The 25,213-nt window shown below is 42.7% G+C and overlaps 1 protein-coding gene across 1 annotated transcript; it reads left to right on the forward strand.

Annotated features, from left to right (window-relative positions):
* Window positions 1–727: 727 nt before the first annotated feature.
* Window positions 728–23,774, forward strand: CST6 (cystatin E/M). Its single transcript, XM_040328843.1, has 3 exons — window positions 728–1,002; window positions 5,547–5,660; window positions 23,349–23,774. Exons 1-3 carry the CDS (start codon window positions 799–801, stop codon window positions 23,430–23,432), a joined length of 402 nt encoding a protein of 133 aa, XP_040184777.1. The 5' UTR covers window positions 728–798; the 3' UTR covers window positions 23,433–23,774.
* The last annotated feature ends 1,439 nt before the right edge of the window (window positions 23,775–25,213 follow it).

A 25,213-nucleotide genomic window follows, 5' to 3' on the forward strand; every position in this document is an offset into this window, starting at 1 on the left:
GCTGCGAGTCGGCACTATACGGCGCCTGCGCCTGCCGTGTAGAGCTGACTGCGCAGGCGCCGTATAGTGCCGACTCGCAGCTCGGCTATTTCCAGAGATCTGTTGACGCGCGTTGTGCCACAGGGGACCTGTTTCACAAGCCGTCAATCATCGAACCGAAGGATAGGAACGCCCAGTGCCGCAGTCATCGGAACCTGGAAGCCCTGGACAAAATCAGGATATAAAGGTATGTACAGAGGGAAAAAAAATGACCTCCCAAAAATAAATGTCCTTACTATCATTAGTATGCTAGATCTAATTTAAAACATTTTTTTTGGGTGAATTAAATTTAAACAATTACATGCCAAATGTGGCATGTGAGGGGGTGAGGAGTGGATGAAGCGGGAAGTTCCATCTTTGGGTGGAGCTCCGCTTTAACCCACCACAAGTGCAGGTTGAAGGGTACTTGCAGAGCACTGCTATTTACTTACTTTTTTCTTTTTTTTTTGCAAATACCACCAAAAGAAAGCTCTATTTGTGTGACAGAAAAAATAGTAAACATTTCATATGGGACCGTGTTGTATGACCGCCCAATTGTCATTCAAAGAAAGCTATGAATTGGTCTGGGCAGGAAAGGAAGCAAGGGGTTAATTGACTGTGCGTCCATTACCATCTCCATGAACCTATCACCTTCCTGATGTGTCTGTCATCATTACTACACTGGACACGTCTACATCATAGCTCGGAGACCTCCGTCCCTCCCTCCCCCACACAGCTCAGTGATAACAGTGCGGAGCGGAGAGGACGGCAGACACGAGCATGGCTTCTCAGGCGGTAATGAGCGCCGTGCTGTGCGCGCTCCTGTCCCTCGGCTGGGCTGCTCTGTTAGGCGGGTGGAGCGCCGCTGATACGAACAGCGAGGAATTGAAAGACATAGCGGAGTTCAGCGTATCCCAATATAATCTCCAGAGCAATGGTGACTCCGTCTACACAATGGTATCGCTGAAGGATGCCAAGCAGCAGGTAATGTGTGTGTACCCTGTACATGGGGGAAAGAGAATCTGTCCCCACCAGTGTTTATATGTGTGTGTACCTACCCTGTACATGGAGGAAAGAGAACCTGTCCCCACCAGTGTTTATATATGTGTGTGTACCTACCCTGTACATGGAGGAAAGAGCACCTGTCCCCACCAGTGTATATATATATATATATATATATGTGTACCCTGTACATGGGGGAAAGAGAATCTGTCCCCACCAGTGTTTATATGTGTGTGTACCTACCCTGTACATGGAGGAAAGAGAACCTGTCCCCACCAGTGTTTATATATGTGTGTGTGTACCTACCCTGTACATGGAGGAAAGAGCACCTGTCCCCACCAGTGTATATATATATATATATATATGTGTACCCTGTACATGGGGGAAAGAGAATCTGTCCCCACCAGTGTTTATATGTGTGTGTACCTACCCTGTACATGGAGGAAAGAGAACCTGTCCCCACCAGTGTTTATGTGTGTGTGTGTGTACACTGTACATGGAGGAAAGAGCACCTGTTCGCACCAGTGTTTATGTGTGTGTATACAGTGTACATGGAGGAAAGAGAACCTGTCCCCACCAGTGTTTATATATGTGTGTACACTGTACATGGGGGAAAGAGAACCTGTCCCCACCAGTGTTTATATATGTGTGTGTGTGTACAGTGTACATGGAGGAAGAGAACCTGTCCCCACCAGTGTTTATATATATATATATATATATATATATATATATATATATATATATATATATATATATATATATATATATTGTGTGTATACCCTGGCCTGTACATGGGGGAAAGAGAACCTGTCCCCACCAGTGTTTATATGTGTGTGTGTGTGTACACTGTAACATGGAGGAAAGAGCACCTGTTCGCACCAGTGTTTATGTGTGTGTGTGTGTGTGTGTATACAGTGTACATGGAGGAAAGAGAACCTGTCCCCACCAGTGTTTATGTGTGTGTGTGTGTATATACCCTGGCCTGTACATGGAGGAAAGAGAACCTGTCCCCACCAGTGTTTATATGTGTGTACACTGTACATGGGGGAAAGAGCACCTGTTCGCACCAGTGTTTATATGTGTGTGTGTGTGTGTGTGTGTGTGTGTGTATACAGTGTACACGGAGGAAAGAGAACCTGCCCCCACGTGTTTATATGTAATTTTTTTTTTTTTTTTTTTTTTTTTAGATGGAGATATATATTATAATTTTATTTTGCAGTCTACAAACTAAGGGGATGATTTACTAATAAGTGCAAAATCCGGTGCATCTCTGCATAGAAACCAATCAACTTCCAGGTTTTAATGTCAAAGCTTAATTGAACAAGCTGAAATTTAGAAGCGGATTGGCGACCATGAACAGCTACACCAGATTCTGAGTGCACCAGCTTTAGTAAATCTCCCTCACTGTGTGTGTGTGTATTGGAGTTGGAGTGACATATTGGAGTTGTGTTTTATACTAGTAATGGTGGCAATCAGTAAGTTATAGCAGGACTGCGATATTGCAGCGGACAGGCTGACACTTTGCAAGAACCGGTGACACTAATAAAGTGATCCGTGTTAAACCTATGCACTGTACTAATGACACTGGCTGGGAAGGGTTTAAACATCTAGGGTGATCAGAGGGTTAACTGTGTGTGCCTAACCAGTGTTTAAAAGGGTATGAGACTGTCTGTCTCAACTGCCATAGCAACTAGTCTGCTTTCCCTGCTGAGACAGCAGACTGGGGAAGATCTCCCTGGGGTAGATTCAGATAGATCAGCGGATCTTTAGATCCGCTGATCTATCTTATTTACGATCCGCCAGCGCAAGTTTTTGAGGCAAGTGCTGTATTCAGAAAGCACTTGCCTCTAAAGTTGCGCCGGCGGATCATAAATCCCACGGCTAGGGGCAGTTTACTATTTAAATCGGGCGCGTCCCCGCGCCGATCGTACTGCGCATGCGCCGCCGGCTAAATTTCCCAGCGTGCATTGCTCCAAATGACGTCGCTAGGACGTCATTGGTTTCGACGTGTACGTAAATTACGTCCATCCGTATTCGCAACGACGTAAAAAATGCAAAACTCGGCGCGGGAACAACGGCCATACTTAACATAGGATACGCCGCATATAGCAGGGGTAACTATCCGCCAGAAAAAGCCGAACGCAAACAACGTAAAAAAAAAGCGATGGGCGGACGTTTGTTTCTGAATCGGCGGATCTCCTCATTTGCATATTCGTCGCGTATATAAACAGAAGCGCCACCCAGCGGGAGAATGCAGCCTAAGATCCGATGGTGTAAGTCACTTACACCTGTCGGATCTTAGGGAGATCTATGCGTAACCTGATTCTATGAATCAGACGCATAGATCCGACCGTCGGATCTCAGAGATACGCCGTCGTATCTCTATCTGAATCTGCCCCCCCTGTGTCCGCTGCCACAATAAAAAAGATGCGGCTAAGCGGGACTCTGCCTACCCGCTTGCGTCACTCATTCACAGTCCTCTGTGAACGGGAAAACTACAAGGTCTGGCAGTCTTTGCGGCTGTCGGCTTGTAGTTTTCAGTGAACTCCTCTGGCGCTGTGATGGTTCATTGAGTCTTCCTGTCAGAATGTATTGGCTTGCTTGTACGAGATCTAAGCAAGCCAATACCATGCAGGTCTCCTCCAGATCTGTCCTTGTATTGGTGATCTGCTGATCGCTGGTGCAATGCTTTACAGGCTTCTGCAACAAAAATAATAAATACATTTTATTATTATTGTTTTTTTGTCAATAGGTAACCTTATCCTTTAGCCCTGGTCCACTTCACACCGGTGCATTTTGATGGCAATGTCACCATCCTAATTGGTGCAACATCACATCTGCTGCACTGATTTCAAAAAGTAGATTCTGTACTACTTTTTGCGATTTCGGCCCGCGATTTACATTACAGAAACCTGCACAGATGTCTCTGAAATTGCGGCTGAAATCGGCACTGACAGGCGGGAGTGACATCATGTGAGTTCAGCTGAACCTGGGCTTAAAGGGGTTGTAAAGGTTCGTCTTTTATTTTCTAAATAGGTTCCTTTAAGCTTGTGCATTGTTGGTTCACTTACCTTTTCCTTCCATTTCCCTTCTAAATGTTTGTTTTCTTTGTTTTGAATTTCTCACTTCCTGTTTCTCCTCAGTAAGCTTTCCACCATCATCCGAGCGGTGGAAAGTCATTTAGAACCGCTTACTGAACACCTTACTGAGGAGGAACAGGAAGTGAGAAATTCAGACAAAGGAAAAAAAACATTTGGAAGGGAAATGGAAGGAAAAGGTAAGTGAACCAACAATGCACTAGCTTAAAGGAACCTATATAGAAAATAAAAAACAAACCTTTACAACCCCTTTAAGGCCTTGTTCGCACAGATGAACTGACTGTTTTGAGTTTGTACAAATGCCACAGCAGAGGTGCTTTGATTTGCAGCTGTGGCAACTTTAATTTGGCTTGTCGAGTTTCACAGCAACACCACTTTTCACACCCACCTATTGAAGTCAATAGAAGAGAGCTGCAAACGCTTGGCTGGAGGTTGCGACATAATAGTTCAATGCAAATCACCATCCAGATAAACGCCCAGCAAAAAAAACACGGATTTAGAAGTATTGCTTCCTAAACTATTGTAATTTATTCGGATTTTATACAAAATATAAAAAAGCACTATAAACGTGAACAGTGCGATGGTGTGTGAACTCCCACGAGGGTCCAGAAGAGCCCAACGCGTTTCGGGACACCGTCCCTACGTCAGGGGCTAATATCCAGGCGGGATCATACTATATAATGCAAATGACATAATTTTAGGCTATTATACATTTAAGCATTATTTGTCTGTACATAAAGGAGCATTAAAAGCACAGTAATCACATGGTGCAGAAATCCTACCCAATCACAACACTGGATGCAGGAGTGGCATCTTTGTCTTCCCTGGGGACTCGCCTATCCAGCCATGAGTCTTTACAGTGTTTTGATTGGGTATTATTTCTGCACCATGTGATTACTGTGCTTTTGATGCTCCTTTATGTACAGACAAATAATACTTAAATGTATAATAGCCTAAAATTATGTCATTTGCATTACATAGTGAAATCCCACCTGGATATTGACCCCTGATGAAGGGACGGTGTCCCGAAACGCTTTGGATTCTTCTGGACCCTCGTGGGAGTTCACGCACCATCGCACTGTTCATGGTTTTTAATGCTTTTGTATATTTTGTATAAAATCTGAATAAATTACTTTTTATAGACTTTTAAGTTGTTGCCCTTAAAGTCCCAATTGGGGGGGGGGTCAATTTATCCCAGGGATAGTGGCAGCACAAATAGGTCTTTGATCTCTTTATGTCCTAAACTCCTGTAAGCCGCTGCTTTACCCCAGTTGACTGCGGATTGTCTTTCAGAGAGGCGGTGGAGTTTGCGGTAGTGTGAACCTAGCCTTTGGGTCACTTTGTGTGGACTTCATGATTTTTATGTCTTGAAGTATGGAATACTCCAGTAATACTTGATTCTCATTTTATTACATTATACTTGTTTAGGTCGTTTCTGGGATGAACTATAAACTGACCCTGGTGCTGGGAAAAACAGCATGCAAGAAGAGTAAAGGCTACATTAATAAACCTTGTCCATTGCTAACCGGCTCGAAGCTTAAGGTGACTTGTTTTCATTACTTCCTTTCTAATATACAGTATAACACTGCAGGTTTGAATAATAATAAATGCTTGTCAAAAAAACACTGACAATTATTTTTTTTGGGGAAAAAAAATTTTTTTGTAAGATTTTAGCCATTTAAAATGTCTGTAAGGTCTAATGTACACAGGACATTTGAAAACCCTTTTCTGAATGCTGGAACTTGACAGCTAGTAACCGATGATTAAAAACGTCTGTTTTGTTACGTTTACATGCTGCATTTATGCAAGTTTGCAGTTAAAGCATTTTTTTGACAGATAACAGATTTTACAGTTCAGTAGACCCTCCCAAATGCATACAATGCAGGAAAAAATCTCCCTCTCTCCCAACCCACAATATACAAGGGTTCTGGAAAGTTTTTTGTTTGATTTTTTTTTTTTTTTTTTTTTAACATTGCTAATGGTCAGATATGATTCTCCATTGAAAAACGCCTATACATGAAAACTCCTTATAAATGATTGACTGCATTTAGATGTGTTTTACAAGCTGTTACAAATGCCCCTGAACTACCATCCTGAATGCAAATTTTTTGCTTAAAAAAATAAAATAAAAAATATGCTAACCTCTAACCGCAACTGCTTCTAAACTACTATAAAGGCCTGAGTGTACATGTACCCATAAGAAACATTGAGTTGAGTTCAGGGGCTGCTGAAAAAACCCCAAATGCTCCTAAACGTCTGTTTATACATTCCATACTGCTTTAAAGCCAGGGCTGTAGGCACCTGGCTGTGACAGCTTGCAGCCGGGTGCCCACTGCGCATGCCTGCAGCGCATGTGACATGTCCCAGAAAACTGTGGGGAGGGGGGGAACTACCGCTCGGAAAGCCTAGGTCAGTGATGGCAGTGCATCATGTAAAATGTAGTTCCAAAACATCTGGTCCTGTGGGGCCTGGGCAGTGTCGGGTCAGGGGCAGCACCAGAGCCAGCTCGCTCATTTTGCCCCAAGGTTTAATTTCCAAAGAGGGATCTACAACCCCCCCCCCCCCCAGCTGAAAGGGCACAGCAGCATGCATCCCAGGCTCCCCCCACCTCCCCCAGATGTCTGGGACGGGAGCAGCAAGATGGCGGGGCAGAAAATGTTGCATAATTTACAGCCTCAGAGTCACTTCTGTCAGACAACTTCCAGTTAGCAGCCATCTTGGTGGAGGCAAGGATGTCCTCCAGATGGAAGCTGCACCCAGCAGATGATGTCACTTAAGGTTTCGCTGCGCAATGAAAAAGATAAAACATAATTGATAAAGCAAGGAAGCTCTGAGGACACCGGGGAAGTGCTATAAGGATGCAGATATGTGTCCACCAACCTGCGGGGGGGTCAGCTAGGGACTGGGCTGGAGCTGGGGAAGGAAGCAGATGAAAGGGCACTAGGCAGTGTCTGCGCGGCTGACCATGTGTTGGACGCTTCTACGCCCTGCCCCCCCAGATCCTGTGAACCAGGAAAGCTCCAAGGTAAGCTAGAGCACTCCAGGGTCACCTCTGTCTTAATCTCACCCCGAAGGTTACACTGCGTTGGGGTACAGCAACCGCCTAATCTCACTTGGGTCCCCTTGTGCTTATTTTCAGGCAGGGGCCCCAGAAGAGAAAAGAGCAAAAGACCAGCAGCAAGGCATGAGCTGGGGAAAAAAAAACGCTCTGCCAGTAAAGCATTAACAAAATAGTTGCCAAGGAATCGCATGGCTTCATTAAAGAGGAAGTAAACCCCCGATGGGACTTACTTCCTCTTTATTTCCCTGCAAAGATAAAGCATAATGGGCTACTATGCATCGCATAGTAGCCCGTTATGGTTCACTTACCTGAAACCAAAGCCTGCGATGTCACTGCTGTCCCCACTGGCAGAGAGCGTCCATGTTCACCCCTCTTCCTTATGTGGCTGCGAACTCTAGCTCTGTGACCCGGCCGGGGTCATGTGACATCACTCCCGCACATGGAAGCCGTCAGTCACGGCATGTCCCCTTTATGATCTGCCCTTTCTAAAGTGCGCATGCGCCGTAGATACCAGCGCACAACTTTCTTGCAAATGTCTCCTAAACCATGGAGGTTTAGGAAATATTTCCAGCACCTACAGGTAAGCCTTAATATAGGCTTATCTGTAGGTAAAAGTGGTTGTACAGGGTGTACAACCACTTTAAGGATATGCCTGATTTCTTCAAGAAGGAAATTAAAACACCAGCACAATTGGACCATTGCGCTCGGCCATAGAGAAAAAAGAAGGTTCCAGCATGTACTAGCCAGGCCAGTGCCCTGTGTACTAGCCAGGCCAGTGCCCTGTCTACTAGCAGAGCATCCCTCCCTTCTTGCGGTGGATCAAGCAGAGCAGGAAGCGGATTCGGATGACCCATGTTTGGAATCGAAAGATGGTCTATGCTTGGTTTCAGAAGAGGGAGAAGCAGCATCGGAAGGTACTCTTCCCTTCAGAAGACACTGAAAATCTACTGTGGGCTATTGCAGATACCCTGGGCATCAAGGAACAAAAAAGTGCAGAACTCTTTGCATGACAAAATGTACAGGGGCCTGCAACCCAGAATACCGGGAACATTACCGGTACACCAAACCTTGAAAGACACAATCAAAAAGGAATGGGATGAGCCATAAACTACTAGCAAACACTAGCCGCAGTCAAACACAGGTACCCCTTCTCAGAGGAGGACACAAACCTGGGCAAAATGTCCCAAGGTGGGTGCCTCTCTAGGGTTGCAAACAAGGCTGACCTAGCTAAGGCTGACTTGGGGACTTGATGACTTGGGGACCCTCGATGACCCTATGGACAAGAAAATAGAAACACTGCTAAAAAAAAAAGCATGGGGAGTAGCGAACCTGAATCCGGCAATTTTGTCTATATGCTCCATTCGTACTCTTAGTATGGCTGACTCCACTGCAAGAATTGCTGGAAAGGGATACACCAAGGAAAAAGTAAATTTTTTTTTTTTTTTTTTTTTTTAAGATTCAATAAAGCGGGAGCAAAAAAAGCAGTGTACCCCGCAAAAAAGAAAAGGCAAGGAACACTTCATGCTGAATCCTTCTTTTACTAGAAACAAAAAACAATGATGGGCTCCCGGTCGGGGGGGGGCAGATTGGCGGCCTTTGCTGAGCAGTGGAGCAACGCCACAGCAAAAAATTGTTCTAAACAGTAGCAGAGGTCTACTCGCTACTCAATAATGCTTCCAAGAAACAAAGACCATGCAGAGGCCTTCTATCCTTGCTGGAAAATGTACTGACTCCGAAACTGATTTGCCCTGTCCCACTGGGAGAAGAAAAGTTTTTTTACTTGCACATATTTGGGAGAAAGAAACCATGAGGGAAATTTAAGACTGATACTGAACCTCAAACTGCTGAACAAAAAGATAACGTACAAGATGTTCAGGATGGAATCCTACTATTCAATCAGGAGTCTTTAGGGCCGCGATAGACTTGCAAGACGCCTATCTCCATGTGCCAATAAAAAAGAAACCATCAAAGATACCCAAGATTTGCCAGGGGGCCAGCGACTACCCTGCACCTACAGTACATTTCCTTGCCTTTTTGGCCTGACAGCCAATCTGCGGACGAGCACCTCCTACTTGCAAGACCTAGAATGGATACTAAGCGCCGAAAAATCTCAATTGGTCCCAGACCAGAAAAGACCCTAAAAATTGTAGCTGTGCCCAGGTGATGGCCAGAATCAAGGATGTCATTAGTCCTATGACCATCAGGCAGGGAATGGTGGCACTAGGACTAACGACATCCTTGATTCTGACCATCCCTGGGCACAGCTACACACGAGACCTCTGCAGAATCTGCTGGCAGTCCAATGTCTCTGGATAAGACCATTTTAGTTCCACGCTTGGTCAAGAGAGCGCTTCGGTGGCACATGACGGATCTTTGCACATGGGGAACGGAATTCCTACTGGTCTCCAAACCTCCTCAAATATGAGGGAGGTTAAAAGCTGTAGAGAAAACCCTTGGGTCGTTTCAAGCAATAATTCAGGGCAAAGATGTCAGAATCCAGTCAAACAACGCCACAACAAAGGCATATCTAAACGGATGAGGAGGAACAAAGTCTCCAACGAATGGGGCTGACAAGTGATACCATCATGGGCCGAATCAAACATAAGCTCCATCTCCGCTGTCCATCTGAAGGGAATAGACAACACCCTGACAGACTTCCTAAGTCGAAATGTGATAAAACAGATGGAGTGGACGCTAAATCAACCAATCTTCTCTTGGATCATTCAAACTTGGAGGGGGGGTTCCAGAGGTGGACCTGTTTGCTTCAAAGATCAATGCAAAAGTCACACAACTCTTCTCTCTGGATCCCTTAGATGCGTTCAGCCAAAGTTTGTAATACCATCCGTGTAATGCATTTCCTCTGACCACCTTAATACTAAAGATCAGGGAAGAAAAAGCAACGGTGATCTTCAAGCTTTATTGGTCCCAGAGAGCATGGAAAAACCTTGAAGTGTCCAACCACACTTAACACTGCCAGATGTACCAGATCTCCTATCCCAAGGGCCAATCAACCACCCGAATTGCAAGGTCATGAAGCTTTTGGCCTGGTTACTGAGGGTGAAGTTGGAGGAACGGGCTGTCGGACAGAGTTATCGACACCATTTTGGCCAGCAGAAAAGGTCACCAGAGCCATTTATGAAAAAGTGAGTAAGAAGTTTGTCTCGTGGAACGAAAGCAAAGGAAGCCCGGACAGAGGAATTATCCTTGCAATTTTAGACTTCCCACAGGAAGGGGCTGACAAAAATCTCCCATGCCACTCAACGTCAAAGTGGCAGCTTTATCTTCCTTCCTGAACATTAGACTGGCAGAAGACCCACCTATAAAAAGATTCCTTCTTGCGTTTAAGATCTAGGCCAGCAGAGCCCAACCGAGTCTGGGAATTCTCCACAGTTCTTAAAGGGCTACTCCTCAATTCGATCCACTAGAAAAATATTTGGCTGAAAGATGGCAGCCCTGGACACACACATCTCCGCAGTACTGAGCATGGGAGATGCATTAGATCTGTTCATTACATGTTGTTTAACATACCTACATTTTTTATGTGCTCATTTTGAGGCTGCGACCCCCCCCCCCCCCCCACCACAGTGTAATACTGCCCTGATATGTTGACCTAGCTCATTCCTGAAAAACTTAATAAAATTGAAAAATATTTGGATAAATACCTTTCGTTTAAAAACGGTACTCTTGGTGGCTCTAGTGTCGACTAGAAGGGTAAGCGGAATAAGGGTTTAATGATGAAACCCTACTGTTCAATCCAGTTGGATAAAAATGGTCCTTTCACCAGACCCAGCCTTTCTACCAAAGGTTTGTTCAACCTTTCACAGAACACAAAATGTTGTTGTTCCCTCTCTTCCAGCTTCAATAAACAGCAAGAAAAGAGACATATGCAAAGTGGGGTCAAGGCCTCCTTGGTTGCAGATAGGGCAGGAGCAACATTGGAGCAGGGCAGAGACATGGTCAAGATTCAGTATCTTTTGTGAGGCATTAACACCTCTCTCTGTCCAGTCAGGATCAGACATTCAGTCGCAAAGTGCTGCAGGCTTTGTCACCTCCCTAGTAAGTATTTCTTGCTACCTCCTCTCAGATGCTGCCCTGGAAGACGATTTAGAGAAAAAAGGCACCTGGTAACTTTTTCAGAGAAGTTTCCCAGGGCAGCACTAGTTCCCACCCTAAGCAACGGTACAGAACCTTTACTCAGATACATAGTATTAATAAAGCACAGAAGGAACTCCCAATAAGCCTAAGGCACGCATATATGATCACTAAATTTTATAATGGTGGAGTTAGGCTCCTCCCACCTGTAACAGGAAACATCTCTCAGATGCTGCCCTGGAAGACTTCTCAGAGTTACCAGGTACCTAGCTATGTTTTTTTAAAGCGATCTACTGAGCTGGCCAGAACCGGCTCTTGAGGGAGGTCTATTCCACATATTCACAGCTCTTGCTGTGAAGAAAAGAAAATGAGGGCGCACCGACCTAGTGCATTACCGCATATAAAAATGTTTATTTAAAATAGAATAAAAGCAATGGTCCTACTCAAACGGGCTTGGGTATACGGGTGACGTTTTGAGTTACCGTCTGACTCTTTCGTCATCAAGTCCCATTTGTAGGGGCCAAGAGAGCCAGCTTGTTATACCTAAGCCCGTTTTGTAAGTAGGACCATTTTTTTTTTTATTCTATTTTAAATAATAAACATTTTTATGAGGTAATGCACTAGGTCGGTGCGCCCTCCTTTTTTCTTTTTTTTTTTTTTCTCTTTAGCCATATGAACACCCATTGTTCTGAGAAGGGCTGCAAGACTATAGACCTTGCCATAAGACTGGCCTACACTACGTGTTTACACATCAGAGCGCAGGAGATTTTTGTTTTCTTACTGTGAAGAAACCTTTCTGTATTTGGAGATTTAAATCTCCTTTCCTGTAGATGTAAAGAGTGCCCCCTTTGTCCTCTGTGATGACCTTTTAAAGTGAATAACACAAAGTTCACTATATGGACCACTGATGTTTTATACATGTTGATTATCCCCCCCCCCCCCTGTCTCAAATTAAAATAAATTCAGTTTTTCTAATCTTTAGTCCTCAATGCCTCTTATCAGGTTGGTTGCCCCTCTCTGCATGTTCTTCCAATATCCCTTTTTGTGAGCTGGTGCCCAAAACTGAACTGCATGGTCTAGATTTCTACAGGGGCAAAATTTTCTCCATACAAGAAACTGAAGCTTGGCATTGCATGCTATTAAGCTTATGATCTACCAGAACGCCCAGATTCTTCTCCACTATTCCCCCAGTTGTGCTCCTCCTAGTATGTATGATGGATGCATATATCATCTTGGCCCCTAAGTGCATAATCTTACATTAAGCAACATTAAACCTAATCTACCACATAGTTGCCCAATTAAAAAGTGCATTGTGGTTGGCTCTGCAAAGACTGAAATGCTACTTTTAATCCCAGACCCTATATCATTTATAAATCTATTAACTAATGGTCAAAACACTAAACCTTGGGGTATACCACTAATAACCTTTTCAGAGTAATGCCCCCGTACACACGATCAGAAATTCCGCTAACAAAAGTCCGAAGTGAGCTTTTGAACGGAAATTCCGACTGTGTGTATGCTCCATCTGACTTTTGCTGTTGGAATTTTCGGCAGCAAAAGATTGAGAGCTGACTATAGGAAAAAGAAATCTTATAGGAAAATCCGATTTTGCAAAATTCAAGTATACTTCGTCCACATTGCATCCTATTGCTCATTATAAAACCGGAGATGATTCATTTACAGCACAGAAGAGTGTATTTTAAAATTTTATTTGATGTATCATCATCCACATATTAGACTTTCGTGTGAGAAAATCAAACATAAAAATTAGACCATAAGGAAACACTGAAATATATAAAAAGTATCAAGCAATGAGATTATATCAGGGGTTGACAAATTTGCTTGGAATCTAGGAGCCAGGTAAAAAAGTTAGGAGCCAGAAAACGCACCCCGTCCCGACGAGCTTGCGCGCAGAAGCGAACACATACGTGAGCAGCGCCCGCATATGTAAACGGTGTTCAGACCACACGTGAGGTATCGCTGTGATTGGTAGAGCGAGAGCAATAATTCTAGCCCTAGACCTCCTCTGTAACTCAAAACATGCAACCTGTAGATTTTTTTTAAACGTCGCCTATGAAGATTTTAAAGGGTAAAAGTTTGTCGGCATTCCACGAGCGGACGCAATTTTGAAGCGTGACATAGAAAGAAAAAAACCGCGCTAAGAAATATTAAAAAAACACTAACAATAAATTGCTAATAGAGCTGCAACAGCGAAGTGTCAATACAAAACACAACAGCATAGAACAGAGGAAAAAAGGTTGTTGCGCTAAAAATAATAAATCTAAACAATAATTGAAAAATATACAGTTCTGAAGCCAATATCTAGATTTGATGTGATATTAAAAAAGAAAATGGTTGCAGTCCCAATACATCCACCGAAATAAAGTTCATATAGGAGTGGCAGTGTTGAAAAACAAGTATAGAAAAAAACACCTGGAACCAGTAAAAAATTGGGAGGCTTACCAGATGGCAAGCAGTATGTGCTTGCGACTGCAAACCCCAGTCAGGGCCTTTAAAGTAGTCCTCACAGGGGAAGATGGAAAAGGGAGAGGATTCTTGAAGTCTCCACCGGAAGCCGGATTAATGAGCCATATCATAGGAAAAATATTGCAATGGTGAAGTACGTTTGATCAGCACACATGTAGAAAAAAAGTGACTTTTAGTACCACCATCACCAGCACCCTATATATAGGAGGCTTACCAGAACGAATAAGAACAAACAGCAAGTGGCTAAAACCCTAGCCTGGGCCTTTGATTCCTGGGCTGTGATGATAGTCCTACGTGTTCTCCGTATTCAGTGAGTACATAAAGGGAGTGATAGAGCCCACATAGTGAAGTAAGTTCAAATATTGCGTTTAATAATAAAAAGGTTGCACTTACAGAGTAAATGGGAATAAAAACAGAGAGAAGCCGGCCGGCTCGGAACAAACGCCCGTCCACTCTACACAACACGTCCTGCGTCAGCACGCTACCTTCCCTGGGAAGGTAGCGTGCTGACGCAGGACGTGTTGTGTAGAGTGGACGGGCGTTTGTTCCGAGCCGGCCGGCTTCTCTCTGTTTTTATTCCCATTTACTCTGTAAGTGCAACCTTTTTATTATTAAACGCAATATTTGAACTTACTTCACTATGTGGGCTCTATCACTCCCTTTATGTACTCACTGAATACGGAGAACACGTAGGACTATCATCACAGCCCAGGAATCAAAGGCCCAGGCTAGGGTTTTAGCCACTTGCTGTTGTTCTTATTCGTTCTGGTAAGCCTCCTATATATAGGGTGCTGGTGATGGTGGTACTAAAAGTCACTTTTTTTCTACATGTGTGCTGATCAAACGTACTTCACCATTGCAATATTTTTCCTATGATATGGCTCATTAATCCGGCTTCCGGTGGAGACTTCAAGAATCCTCTCCCTTTTCCATCTTCCCCTGTGAGGACTACTTTAAAGGCCCTGACTGGGGTTTGCAGTCGCAAGCACATACTGCTTGCCATCTGGTAAGCCTCCCAATTTTTTACTGGTTCCAGGTGTTTTTTTCTATACTTGTTTTTCAACACTGCCACTCCTATATGAACTTTATTTCGGTGGATGTATTGGGACTGCAACCATTTTCTTTTTTAATATCACATCAAATCTAGATATTGGCTTCAGAACTGTATATTTTTCAATTATTGTTTAGATTTATTATTTTTAGCGCAACAACCTTTTTTCCTTTGAAGCGTGACATGTTGGGTATGAATTTACTCGGCGTAACATTATCTTTCATAATATAAAAAAAAATGGGGATAACTTTACTGGTGTCTTATTTTTTTAATGAAAAAAAGTGTCATTTTTTCACAAAAAAAGTGCGCTTGTAAGACCGCTGCGCAAATACGGCGTGACAGAAAGTATTGCAACGATCGCCATTTTATTCTCTAGGGTGTTAGGATAAAAAATATATATAATGTTTGGGGGTTCTAATTAGAGGGAAGAAGATGGCAGTGAAAATAGTGAAAAACAACATTAGAATTGCTGTTTAACTTGTAATTCTTAACTTGTAATACCAACGGCCACCACCAGATGGCGCCAGCTCAAAAAAAAAAATTTTTTTTTTTTTTTTTTTTTTTTTTGCCCCCTTCCAATTCAAGTCGCCAGGACCCTATTTCTAGTCGCCATGGCGACCTGGCGCCTGGGATTTGTTGAGCCCTGGATTATATAATTTGTTCCTTCCCCACTCATCCCAGTAGAGATATACAAAGCTTGGGAGGGAAATGCATATATAATTGTCTTCATTCCAGAATACCTCTTGGTACTTCAGATGTATTAATGCGTAACTGGGAAAACATTGAGGGGTGAATCCCCTTTACTACATCTAAACTTCTGTCTTTCATGAATCAATACTGTTGCTTAAATTTTTTTTACAGGTGCTTTATTCACCTTTTTTATTCCATCTAAATATTTCTGGACCATATCAATTTTGAGCCATTATAGATAATTTTGGGGTTGTCAATACCATCCCCTTTATGGACATGAGCTCTCCCATGTTCTTTTGTATACACAGAGCTGAAGAAAGTATTTAATTTGCCCTCTGTCTCCAGTCGCCCACTCCAGATTTTGTAAAGATCCTACATGCTCCGATCTGATCATTTTACTATTCATATATTTGAAGATTTTTTGGGGAGTTTGTCCTATCTTTTGCAATCTGTTAATTTTTAAATTTTTGTGGCCTTTAAATTCCTTTTTTATATATTATGTTTTATTCTTAGGAACACCACCATTGTTTAAATGTTACAATATATCCTCCCTCCATCCCTTTTTTTTTTTATTCCCCCCCCCCCCCCCCCCCCCCCACAAAGCTCTTATTTATAGCTTTAACTGTTTAGCCTTTTAAACTTATTGCCCATGTGAATATACTTTGCAGTGAGTTTACATATAGTCTTTGTTCATTATGCAGTGCTTTCATAAAGTCCATCACAGTCCCATTGTAAAAGTGCACTAATAACAGAGTGATCTGCAGATGTCTTCCATGGGTATCACAGCACTACATGCCTCTTACCCTCTGTTGTGGACCCCTAAAGAAAGCGGTCAGCAGTGCTCAATTAAGCATCAGCCTCTATCGGTGCATCTAGAGTAGCCTCCTAGTATGTTAAAATCCTTGGGACCGGTTACACTCCACCAGAAGCAATATTAAAACGGGTAAAACCTCATTGCGTAGTATTTAAAAACAGGTCTACATTTTATTCAAAGTAAAACCAACAACTTGATAGATGTTTTTTTAGCAAGGAACATACATTCTACATTAATTATGCTACCAAAATTATTTTGTGCTGTAAATTGCCTCTAGCATTGCTCCTGTTTTTTCCTTGCTAGAGGCTGCCATTTTGTTAAAGCCCCAGCAGTAAATCGTAAAACAAAACATGTTTCTTTTACCACTATGAAAAAAAGTTTTATTCCTAGAATGTTGGAAATGCAAACTGTCGCATTTGATTGTGTCCTCCAACCAAACATTAGGACCATCAAATGGCTGGTGTCGTAACTAATCACAGGTGCAGTTCAAACAGAAGCAGCTACCTTGGCTGTAAAGGACTGGATGGTTTAATTCTGTTGTGTGGGTTTTTTTTTTTTTTAAGGCTGTCCGCAGATCGGTCTCTACAAACTCGGTGCCTACAAATGGAGAGCAACTGAGCATGTGCAGAGCAGGATGAGACCGTACATTACTGGTTTTTAAACAGTATAGGCACTTTAATGTTTTACATAGATATACCTACAAAATTGCCAACCTGAAGTGATCTAGCAGGACCTAATATTCTGACTAAAGCAGAAAGTATCCATGCTTTTCCAACCAACAAAATGGCCGACTTCCGTGCATGGTAACGTCACATGATCAGGCTCCACCCAACCCATTTCATCACAAAGTCATTGGGGCGTGGTCATCAGTCCGCTCAACTTTTCTTTATTTTAATTATATATATATTTTTTTACACACACACACAGGGCTCAACATTTCAAGTCCTGAGCTACTAGCTAGGCCTCAAGGGTTACTCGCCACCAGTTGTCCCATCCAACCCCTACCTTGCCCCTCCCCTAAACACGCCCTCATAAATTATATTATGAAATGACACTTAAATGTTTTATGCAGAATTAAGCAACTTTATCCATGCTCACCAATGCAGCCTCACCCATGTCCTCAAATTCCCCGGGACCAGGGCTGTGTGTGACGGCGAGTGCGGGGAACATTCTGCTATTAAAATGAATCACCCAGCTGGCTCTCTCCTCTCCTCCACGAGCACTGGTAGGACTCCCATACAACCTGCCGGTCAGCGGTGCTCGTCCCCCCCCACCCCCCCTTGCTCCCAGGCAGCCCTTCCTTTCCAGCCCTGTGTGTGTGTGTGTGTGTGTGTATGTGTGTGTGTGTGTGTATGTGTGTGTATATATATATATATATATATATATATATATATATATATATATATATATATATATATATAATCTATCCAAAAGTTTGGACACCTTCTCATTCAAAGAGTTTTTTCTTTATTTTCATGACTATAAAAATTGTAGATTCACACTGAAGGCACCAAAACTATGAATTAACAAATGTGGAAATTATACATAACAAAAAAGTGTGAAACAACTGAAAATATATTTCATATTCTAGGTTCTTCAAAGTAACCACCTTTTGCTTTGATTACTGCTTGGGACACTCTTGGCATTCTCTTGATGAGCTTCAAGAGGTAGTCACCTGGCGCAGCACCCCATCACTCTCCTTCTTGGTCAAATAGCCCTTACACAGCCTGGAGGTGTGTTTGGGGTCATTGTCCTGTTGAAAAATAAATGATGGTCCAACTAAACGCAAACCGGATGGAATAGCATGCCGCTGCAAGACGCTGTGGTAGCCATGCTGGTTCAGTATGCCTTAAATTTTGAATAAACCCCCAACAGTGTCACCAGCAAAGCCCCCCCACACCATCACACCTCCTCCTCCATGCTTCACGGTGGGAACCAGGCATGTAGAGTCCATCCGTTCACCTTTTCTGCGTCGCACAAAGACACGGGGGTTGGAACCAAAGATCTCAAGTTTGGACTCATCAGACCAAAGCACAGATTTCCACTGGTCTAATGTCCATTCATTGTGTTCTTTAGCCCAAACAAGTCTCTTCTGCTTGTTGCCTTTCTTTAGCAGTGGTTTCCTAGCAGATATTCTACCATGAAGGCCTGATTTACACTATCTCCTCTTAACAGTTCTAGAGATGTGTCTGCTGCAAAAGGTGGAAGAACCTAGAATATGAAATATATTTTCAGTTGTTTCACACTTTTTTGTTATGTATAATTCCACATGTGTTAATTCATAGTTTTGATGCCTTCAGTGTGAATCTACAATTTTCATAGTCATGAAAATAAAGAAAACTCATTGAATGAGAAGGTGTGTCCAAACTTTGGTTATATATATATATATATATATATATATATATACTCACACTCACACACTGAGGGCTGGAAAGGAAGGGCTGCCTGACCGGCAGGTTGTTTGGGAGTATAGTCATGAAAATAAAGAAAACTCTTTGAATGAGAAGGTGTGTCCAAACTTTTGTTCTGTAGTGTGTGTGTGTATATATATATATATATATATATATATATATATATATATATATATATATATATATATATATATATATATATATCTGCCTCCAATTCTAAGGGCACTTTCACGCTAAGCAGCAGTAAATCGCTAGGGTTAAAAGCGCTGCTGCAGTGGCGCTTTGCCGGCGTTTCGGCGGCACTGCCCATTGATTTCAATGGGCAGGGGTGTTTTAAACCACTTAAGCTTCGGACCAATATGCTGCTAAATGCCCAAAGGCATTTTTACAATTCGGCACTGCGTCGCTTTAACAGACAATTGCGCGCTCGTGCGACGAGGCTCCCAAACAAAATTGGCGTCCTTTTTTCCCCACAAATAGAGCTTTCTTTTGGTGGTATTTGATCACCTCTGCGGTTTTTATTTTTTGCGCTTTAAACAAAAATAGAGCGACAATTTTGAAAAAAATGCAATATTTACTTTTTGCTGTAATAAATATCCCCCAAAAACATATATAACATTTTTTTTCCCTCAGTTTAGGCCGATACGTATTCTTCCTATTTTTGGTAAAAAAAAATCGCAATAAGCGTTTATCGGTTGGTTTGCGCAAAATTTACAGCGTTTACAAAATAGGGGATAGTTTTATTGCATTTTTATTAATAATTTTTTTTTACTACTATTGGCGGCGATCAGCGATTTTTTTTTTTTTTTTTTTTTTTTTTTTTTTTTTTTTTTTTTTTCCCTCGTGACTGCGACATTATGGCGGACAATTTTGACACATTTTTGGGACCATTGTCATTTTCACAGCAAAAAATGAATTTAAATTGCATTGTTTATTGTGAAAATGACAGTTGCAGTTTGGGAGTTAACCACAGGGGGCGCTGTAGGAGTTAGGGTTCACCTAGTGTGTGTTTACAACTGTAGGGGGGTGTGGCTGTAGGACTGACGTCATCGATCGAGTCTCCCTATAAAAGGGATGACTCGATCGATGCAGCCGCCACAGTGAAGCACGGGGAAGCCGTGTTTACATACGGCTCTCCTCGTTCTTCAGCTCCGGGGAGCGATCGCGACGGAGCGGCTATAAACGAATAGCCGTGCCGTCGTCCCGGATCGCTCCCCGCGGGAATCTGACCGCCGCATGTAGCGGGGGGGGGTCCTGATCGTCCTGACCCCCGACCCACGGAAAGGCAAGGACGTACCTGTACGCCCATTTGCCTGTACGTGCCATTCTGTGGACGTACATATACATGCGGCGGTCGGGAAGTGGTTAAGAGTGGTGTATACATCGCTCTTAAAGCGCCTCAAAGAAGCTGCTTGCAGGACTTTTTTGAGCATCCTGCCAGTGCACAGCTCAGGTGTAAAAGCCCTCGGGCTTTCACACTGGAGTGAGAGAAGAGGCGTTATTTTTAGCGCTATAGCACCTGTAAAGTGCCTCGGTTTGAAAGGTGTCTAACTGTGCTCCAAAGGCTGGAATTGTGTAAGAGCCCCGAACCGGAAGGGATGCCAGAATCTGAACAACATATAGAAGGCTAGGATCGGAAATGCTAAAAGGGAAACCTGGTCCAGATGTTACAAAATAATATAATTTGGAAATATCAAATCGCCATATATTTCATGAAAATTATATGATACAGAAGGGGAAACGTTGGATAATAAAATTTAAATAAATAAAATAAAAAAAATCTTTTGCCACCACTGATATCTCGGGATGTCAATGTCTTGTGGTTGGAAAAGTTCATTACTAAAATAAAAATATTCTATATAAAAATTTTAATTTAAAACAAAAATGATTAAAAACAAATGTGTGTATTTACAAACCATTGAATATATATATATATATATATATATATATATATATATATATATATATATATATATAATTAATATAATTTTTTTTTTTTTTTAAGAAATTCATAATGAAAAGATTTTATAAAGCGGAGTAGCTTTAACTATTTATGAAAGCGTTCACATCCCCACTATACATTGAGACCGAAGGGTTTATATGAATTTTTCAAATATATCCATTGGGCCTTGAGCTTCATATAACTACCCCTCCAATTGGGGCAAAATGTATCAATATCCATAAAAGGATGCCTCCCTCAGATTTGTTATGACATAAATCGTAATGCTTAGACAAACTGTGGTTAGGGAAGCCCTTGTGATTATTGGCAATATGTTCCTTTAATATCTGTAGGGTGCAGACAGTGTAACATTTAAACAACTATAGTGTTCCTTCATTTTTATATATACATTTTTTTTTTTTAAGTTTTGATGGCTTTTGTTTTTTTTGTTTTTTACATTGGCCGTGAGAGGTTTAATTTTTAGCCTTTTACACCTCTTGCCCATGGGAATATACTTTTGCAGTGAGTTCACATACAGTCTTTGTTCATTACCTTACCAAGGTTCTACCTGGTGCATTTCCAATCTTCTGCAGATGCAGCTTTCTGGCTCTAGTTTTTGTTGGGCCTGTTGGTATGGTTCTGTTTGCCTAGTTGTTGCCCACCCTTTTCATTCATTGCTTGGGGATGTCCCAGGGTCTATGGATACTCAACCTGTGCCCTGTATTGTTCCATTAGGATAAGAAGAATTTTGACTTGCCCATAAATTCTATATTTCGGAGTTGCTACAAATTTTTAAGCCTGAGTGGAGTAGGGTTATAGGGAAGGCATCCAGGGCGTGTCCAGTCATCTGAGGGTATGAGCCTATAACCCAGGGTCTATGAATACTTTTCCTATACTGTACTGCAATATATGGCATCCAAACCCTGTCTATCTCAAAACCTCACTATTACCTCTGTAACAGAGGTCCAAAAATGTGTTTGTTTTAAGAAACTGACCATCTTTGATGCAGTGTGTAACGAAGACGACTTATCTGCCTAATTTGGTTTGCAAGTTCCTCTGTCGTTACAGGGGGAACAGTAGGTCAGGGCTCAAAATTTCAAGTCCTGAGCTACTAGCCAGGCCTCAAGGGTTACTCGCCACCAGTTGCCCTGCCCCTAAACATGCCCTTATCTCATGAAATGACACTTAAATGTTTTATGCAGAATTGTTATAAAAATGAATACAACTTTATCCATGTCCACCAATGCAGCCTACCTGTGCAGGGGAAGAGAGAAGAGGAATTGGAGCCCGGATGATCAGAGCACCGAGGAACATCACAGCTTTAATTTTTTTAATTGCAGTATGTTCCCGCCATTTACCATTACATACAGACTCGCCTCCTGGCTGGGGAAAATTGGTATGCGTCAATCATCTCTGGAATAGGCAGGTGATCTGTCTGTCAAAGTCCCCGGACAAGGAGGAGGGGCTGTATGTGACGGCGAGTGCGGGGAACACGCGGCAATTGAAATGAAAGCTGTGATATTCCTCGGCACTCTGATCATCTGGCTGTCTGCTCCCCTCTCTGCAATCGCTGGGAAAACGGCTCCTATACAACCCCGTCTGATGCTTCAAAACTGCCAGATCTGAGCGAAGGTCTCTGGTTGAATTCAAAGTACCAGTTAACAAAGGAGCGTACTTCAGTGATGGACAGAGGAGCTCATGGCTGCAGGTCTCACTAGGAGACTAGATTTACAGAGGTCTTTAAACTATGGCCCTCCAGTTCAGGAACTACAATTCCCATCATGCCTAGTCATGTCGGTGAATGTCAGATTTTTTTTCAATGCCTCATGGGACATGTAGCTCCGCAACAGCTGGAGGGCTGTAGTTTGGAGATCCCTGGGTTAGATGCATGGAACTGCTGAGAAAGATGGGCTGTGGTTTGCCCTGTGACTCTTGACGAAGTCCCTACTGTACCAAATTGTTGCCGTGTGCCTCTAGGGCTCAATGCTTGCTGTGCTACCGGTGCTCTACCATATCACTACCTACCCTTGTGTGTCCGGACTACTGCCCTGTGTTGTGGACTTAACAAATGCCATGCCAGTGTACTCTGATCTGTAATCCTTGCCCACTCTCTACCGGCCCTGATTCTTCAATTAAGAGCCTTGTGATCACTCCTGCTCTCTGCCTGTGTTCTGTCCCACCCACACCTCCATCACAAGCTCATTGTATGTCATGCACTGTGAGGGACATCTTCATGGACTCTAGGTTAGGAAATGGAAAGGTGTGGGGTCAGATTTCTTAAATTCATGCCAGAACACCTGAGAATTCTTGGTAGGGGAATGCTTACACTGAGAGGGGACTTGAACTACCACTTGACAGTATCTGCTGATGTGTTGACTGCTCTGAAATAAGCGTATAACAATTTGGGGAACATGTATCAAAACTCTAGCAGCCAGAATCTGTAGCAGCTGTTCATGGCAACCAATCCAGCTTTCATATTCAGCTTGTTCAATTAAGCTTTGAAAATTTAAAGATGGAAGAAGCTGATTGCCATTAGTCTGCTCCAGATTCTGGTTGCTCAATTTTGTTAAATTTCTCGCTAGATTTTTCAGAAGTAGATGCAACTGCATTTTGTCATTGCAGTCAACAACTGTATTATACACATTTTGAACTATTAATTTATTTTATTTCCTGTTCTTTTTGCAGAAACTTGAGTGTGTTTTCGTAGTGTATGATATCCCCTGGCAAAGTAAAAGGACACTTACAGGAAAGCGGTGTACAAAGATCTAACTACTCTTTCCAAGTCTTACTGGAGAACAGGTTTTCTATTCCAATTGTAGAACTTGGCCACTAGAACTTGTACTAGTACTGTTTAAACTTCATATCACTTGCTGTATTAGAATTTTGCCCAATGGTGAAAAGGTTTAGGACCCCATCTGTTTAGAACATCAAGAATGGTGTAATTTGTATGTATGTATGTATGTTATGCAATAAATTAAATTGGGCTTGTGACTTCTCATCTGCACATGACTAAGAAAAAAAATTGTATATTTGCTCTATTAATAAAACCGAAATATGCAATTGTACTTGGTGAGCTTGCATAAATAAAAATATTTGAGAAAATGCCTTGTATTAAAGGAGACCTGCTTATTTCATTTTAATTTCCCTCAATCAGTAATGTTTTTTGTTTAAACACATACAGTATGCACTCCTGAGCCCTGTACTCTGTGTGATTTACACTCCTAGGTTCTGCAGGATAGACCCTGTGTTGTACATTTTAGGGTTGTCCCGATACCACTTTTTTAGGACCGAGTACGAGTACCGATACTTTTTTTTATGTACTCGCCAATACCGATACTTTTTTTTTAAATGTGTCCCCAAATGCAGCCATGTCCCCCCCAAACATATGCAGCCATGTCCCCAAACATATGCAGCCATGTCCCCAAACATATGCAGCCATGTCCCCAAACATATGCAGCCATGTCCCCAAACATATGCAGCCATGTCCCCAAACATATGCAGCCATGTCCCCAAACATATGCAGCCATGTCCCCAAACATATGCAGCCATGTCCCCAAACATATGCAGCCATGTCCCCAAACATATGCAGCCATGTCCCCAAACATATGCAGCCATGTCCCCCCATATACGCAGCCATGTCCCCCCATATACGCAGCCATGTCCCCAAACATATTGCAGCCATGTCCCCCCCCCATATCCAGCCATGTCCCCCCCCCATATCCAGCCATGTCCCCCCCCCATATCCAGCCATGTCCCCCCCCCATATCCAGCCATGTCCCCCCCCATATCCAGCCATGTCCCCCGTACCTACTGTGATGCCGCGTTAATAACCGCGCGGGGAACATTACAGCCAGCGTTCGTTTGAATAGCTGTTTTCCCTGCTGCGCTGTGTATAGAGACACTCCCCCTTGCTCGTGATTGGACAGATCCGTCCAAGGGGGAGTGTCTATAAGCGAGGCGGGGAAAACAGCTATTCAAACGAACGCTGGCTGTAATGTTCCCCGCGCCGCGGTGATTAACGCGGGGGGGGGGGGGGGGGAGAGTATTCTATTTTAGTATCGGCGGTATTAGCGGGAGTACGAGTACTCCCGCTAATACTCGGTATCGGGACAACCCTAGTACATTTCATGCGCCTGACCAATGCATTCTGTACACTGGGCTTTATATAACATACACTGCTGTACAAAAGTTTTAGGCAGGTGTGAAAAATAGCTGTAAATTAAGAATGCTTTCAGAAATAGAAGTTTTATTGTAGGGCCGAATTAACTAATCGATAATAAAAATTGTTAACTATTATGTCAATAAGTTGGCCTGCATACAAGAATGCATTATTTGCCTACATGTCCGTTTACAATCGCTTTAACCACTTGACCACCAAAAGGTTTTACCCCCTTTATGGCCAGGGCATATTTTGCTATTCAGCACTATGCTACTTTAACTGACAATTGCTGGGTCATGTAACATTGTACATCAATGAAATGTATATCCTTTTTTTCACAGAAATAGTGCTTCTTTTTGGTGGTATTCACTTATTTTTTTTGCCATATGAA

The sequence above is a fragment of the Rana temporaria genome, chromosome 11, assembly GCF_905171775.1.
Source record: "Rana temporaria chromosome 11, aRanTem1.1, whole genome shotgun sequence".
NCBI classification, from domain to species: Eukaryota; Metazoa; Chordata; class Amphibia; order Anura; family Ranidae; genus Rana; species Rana temporaria.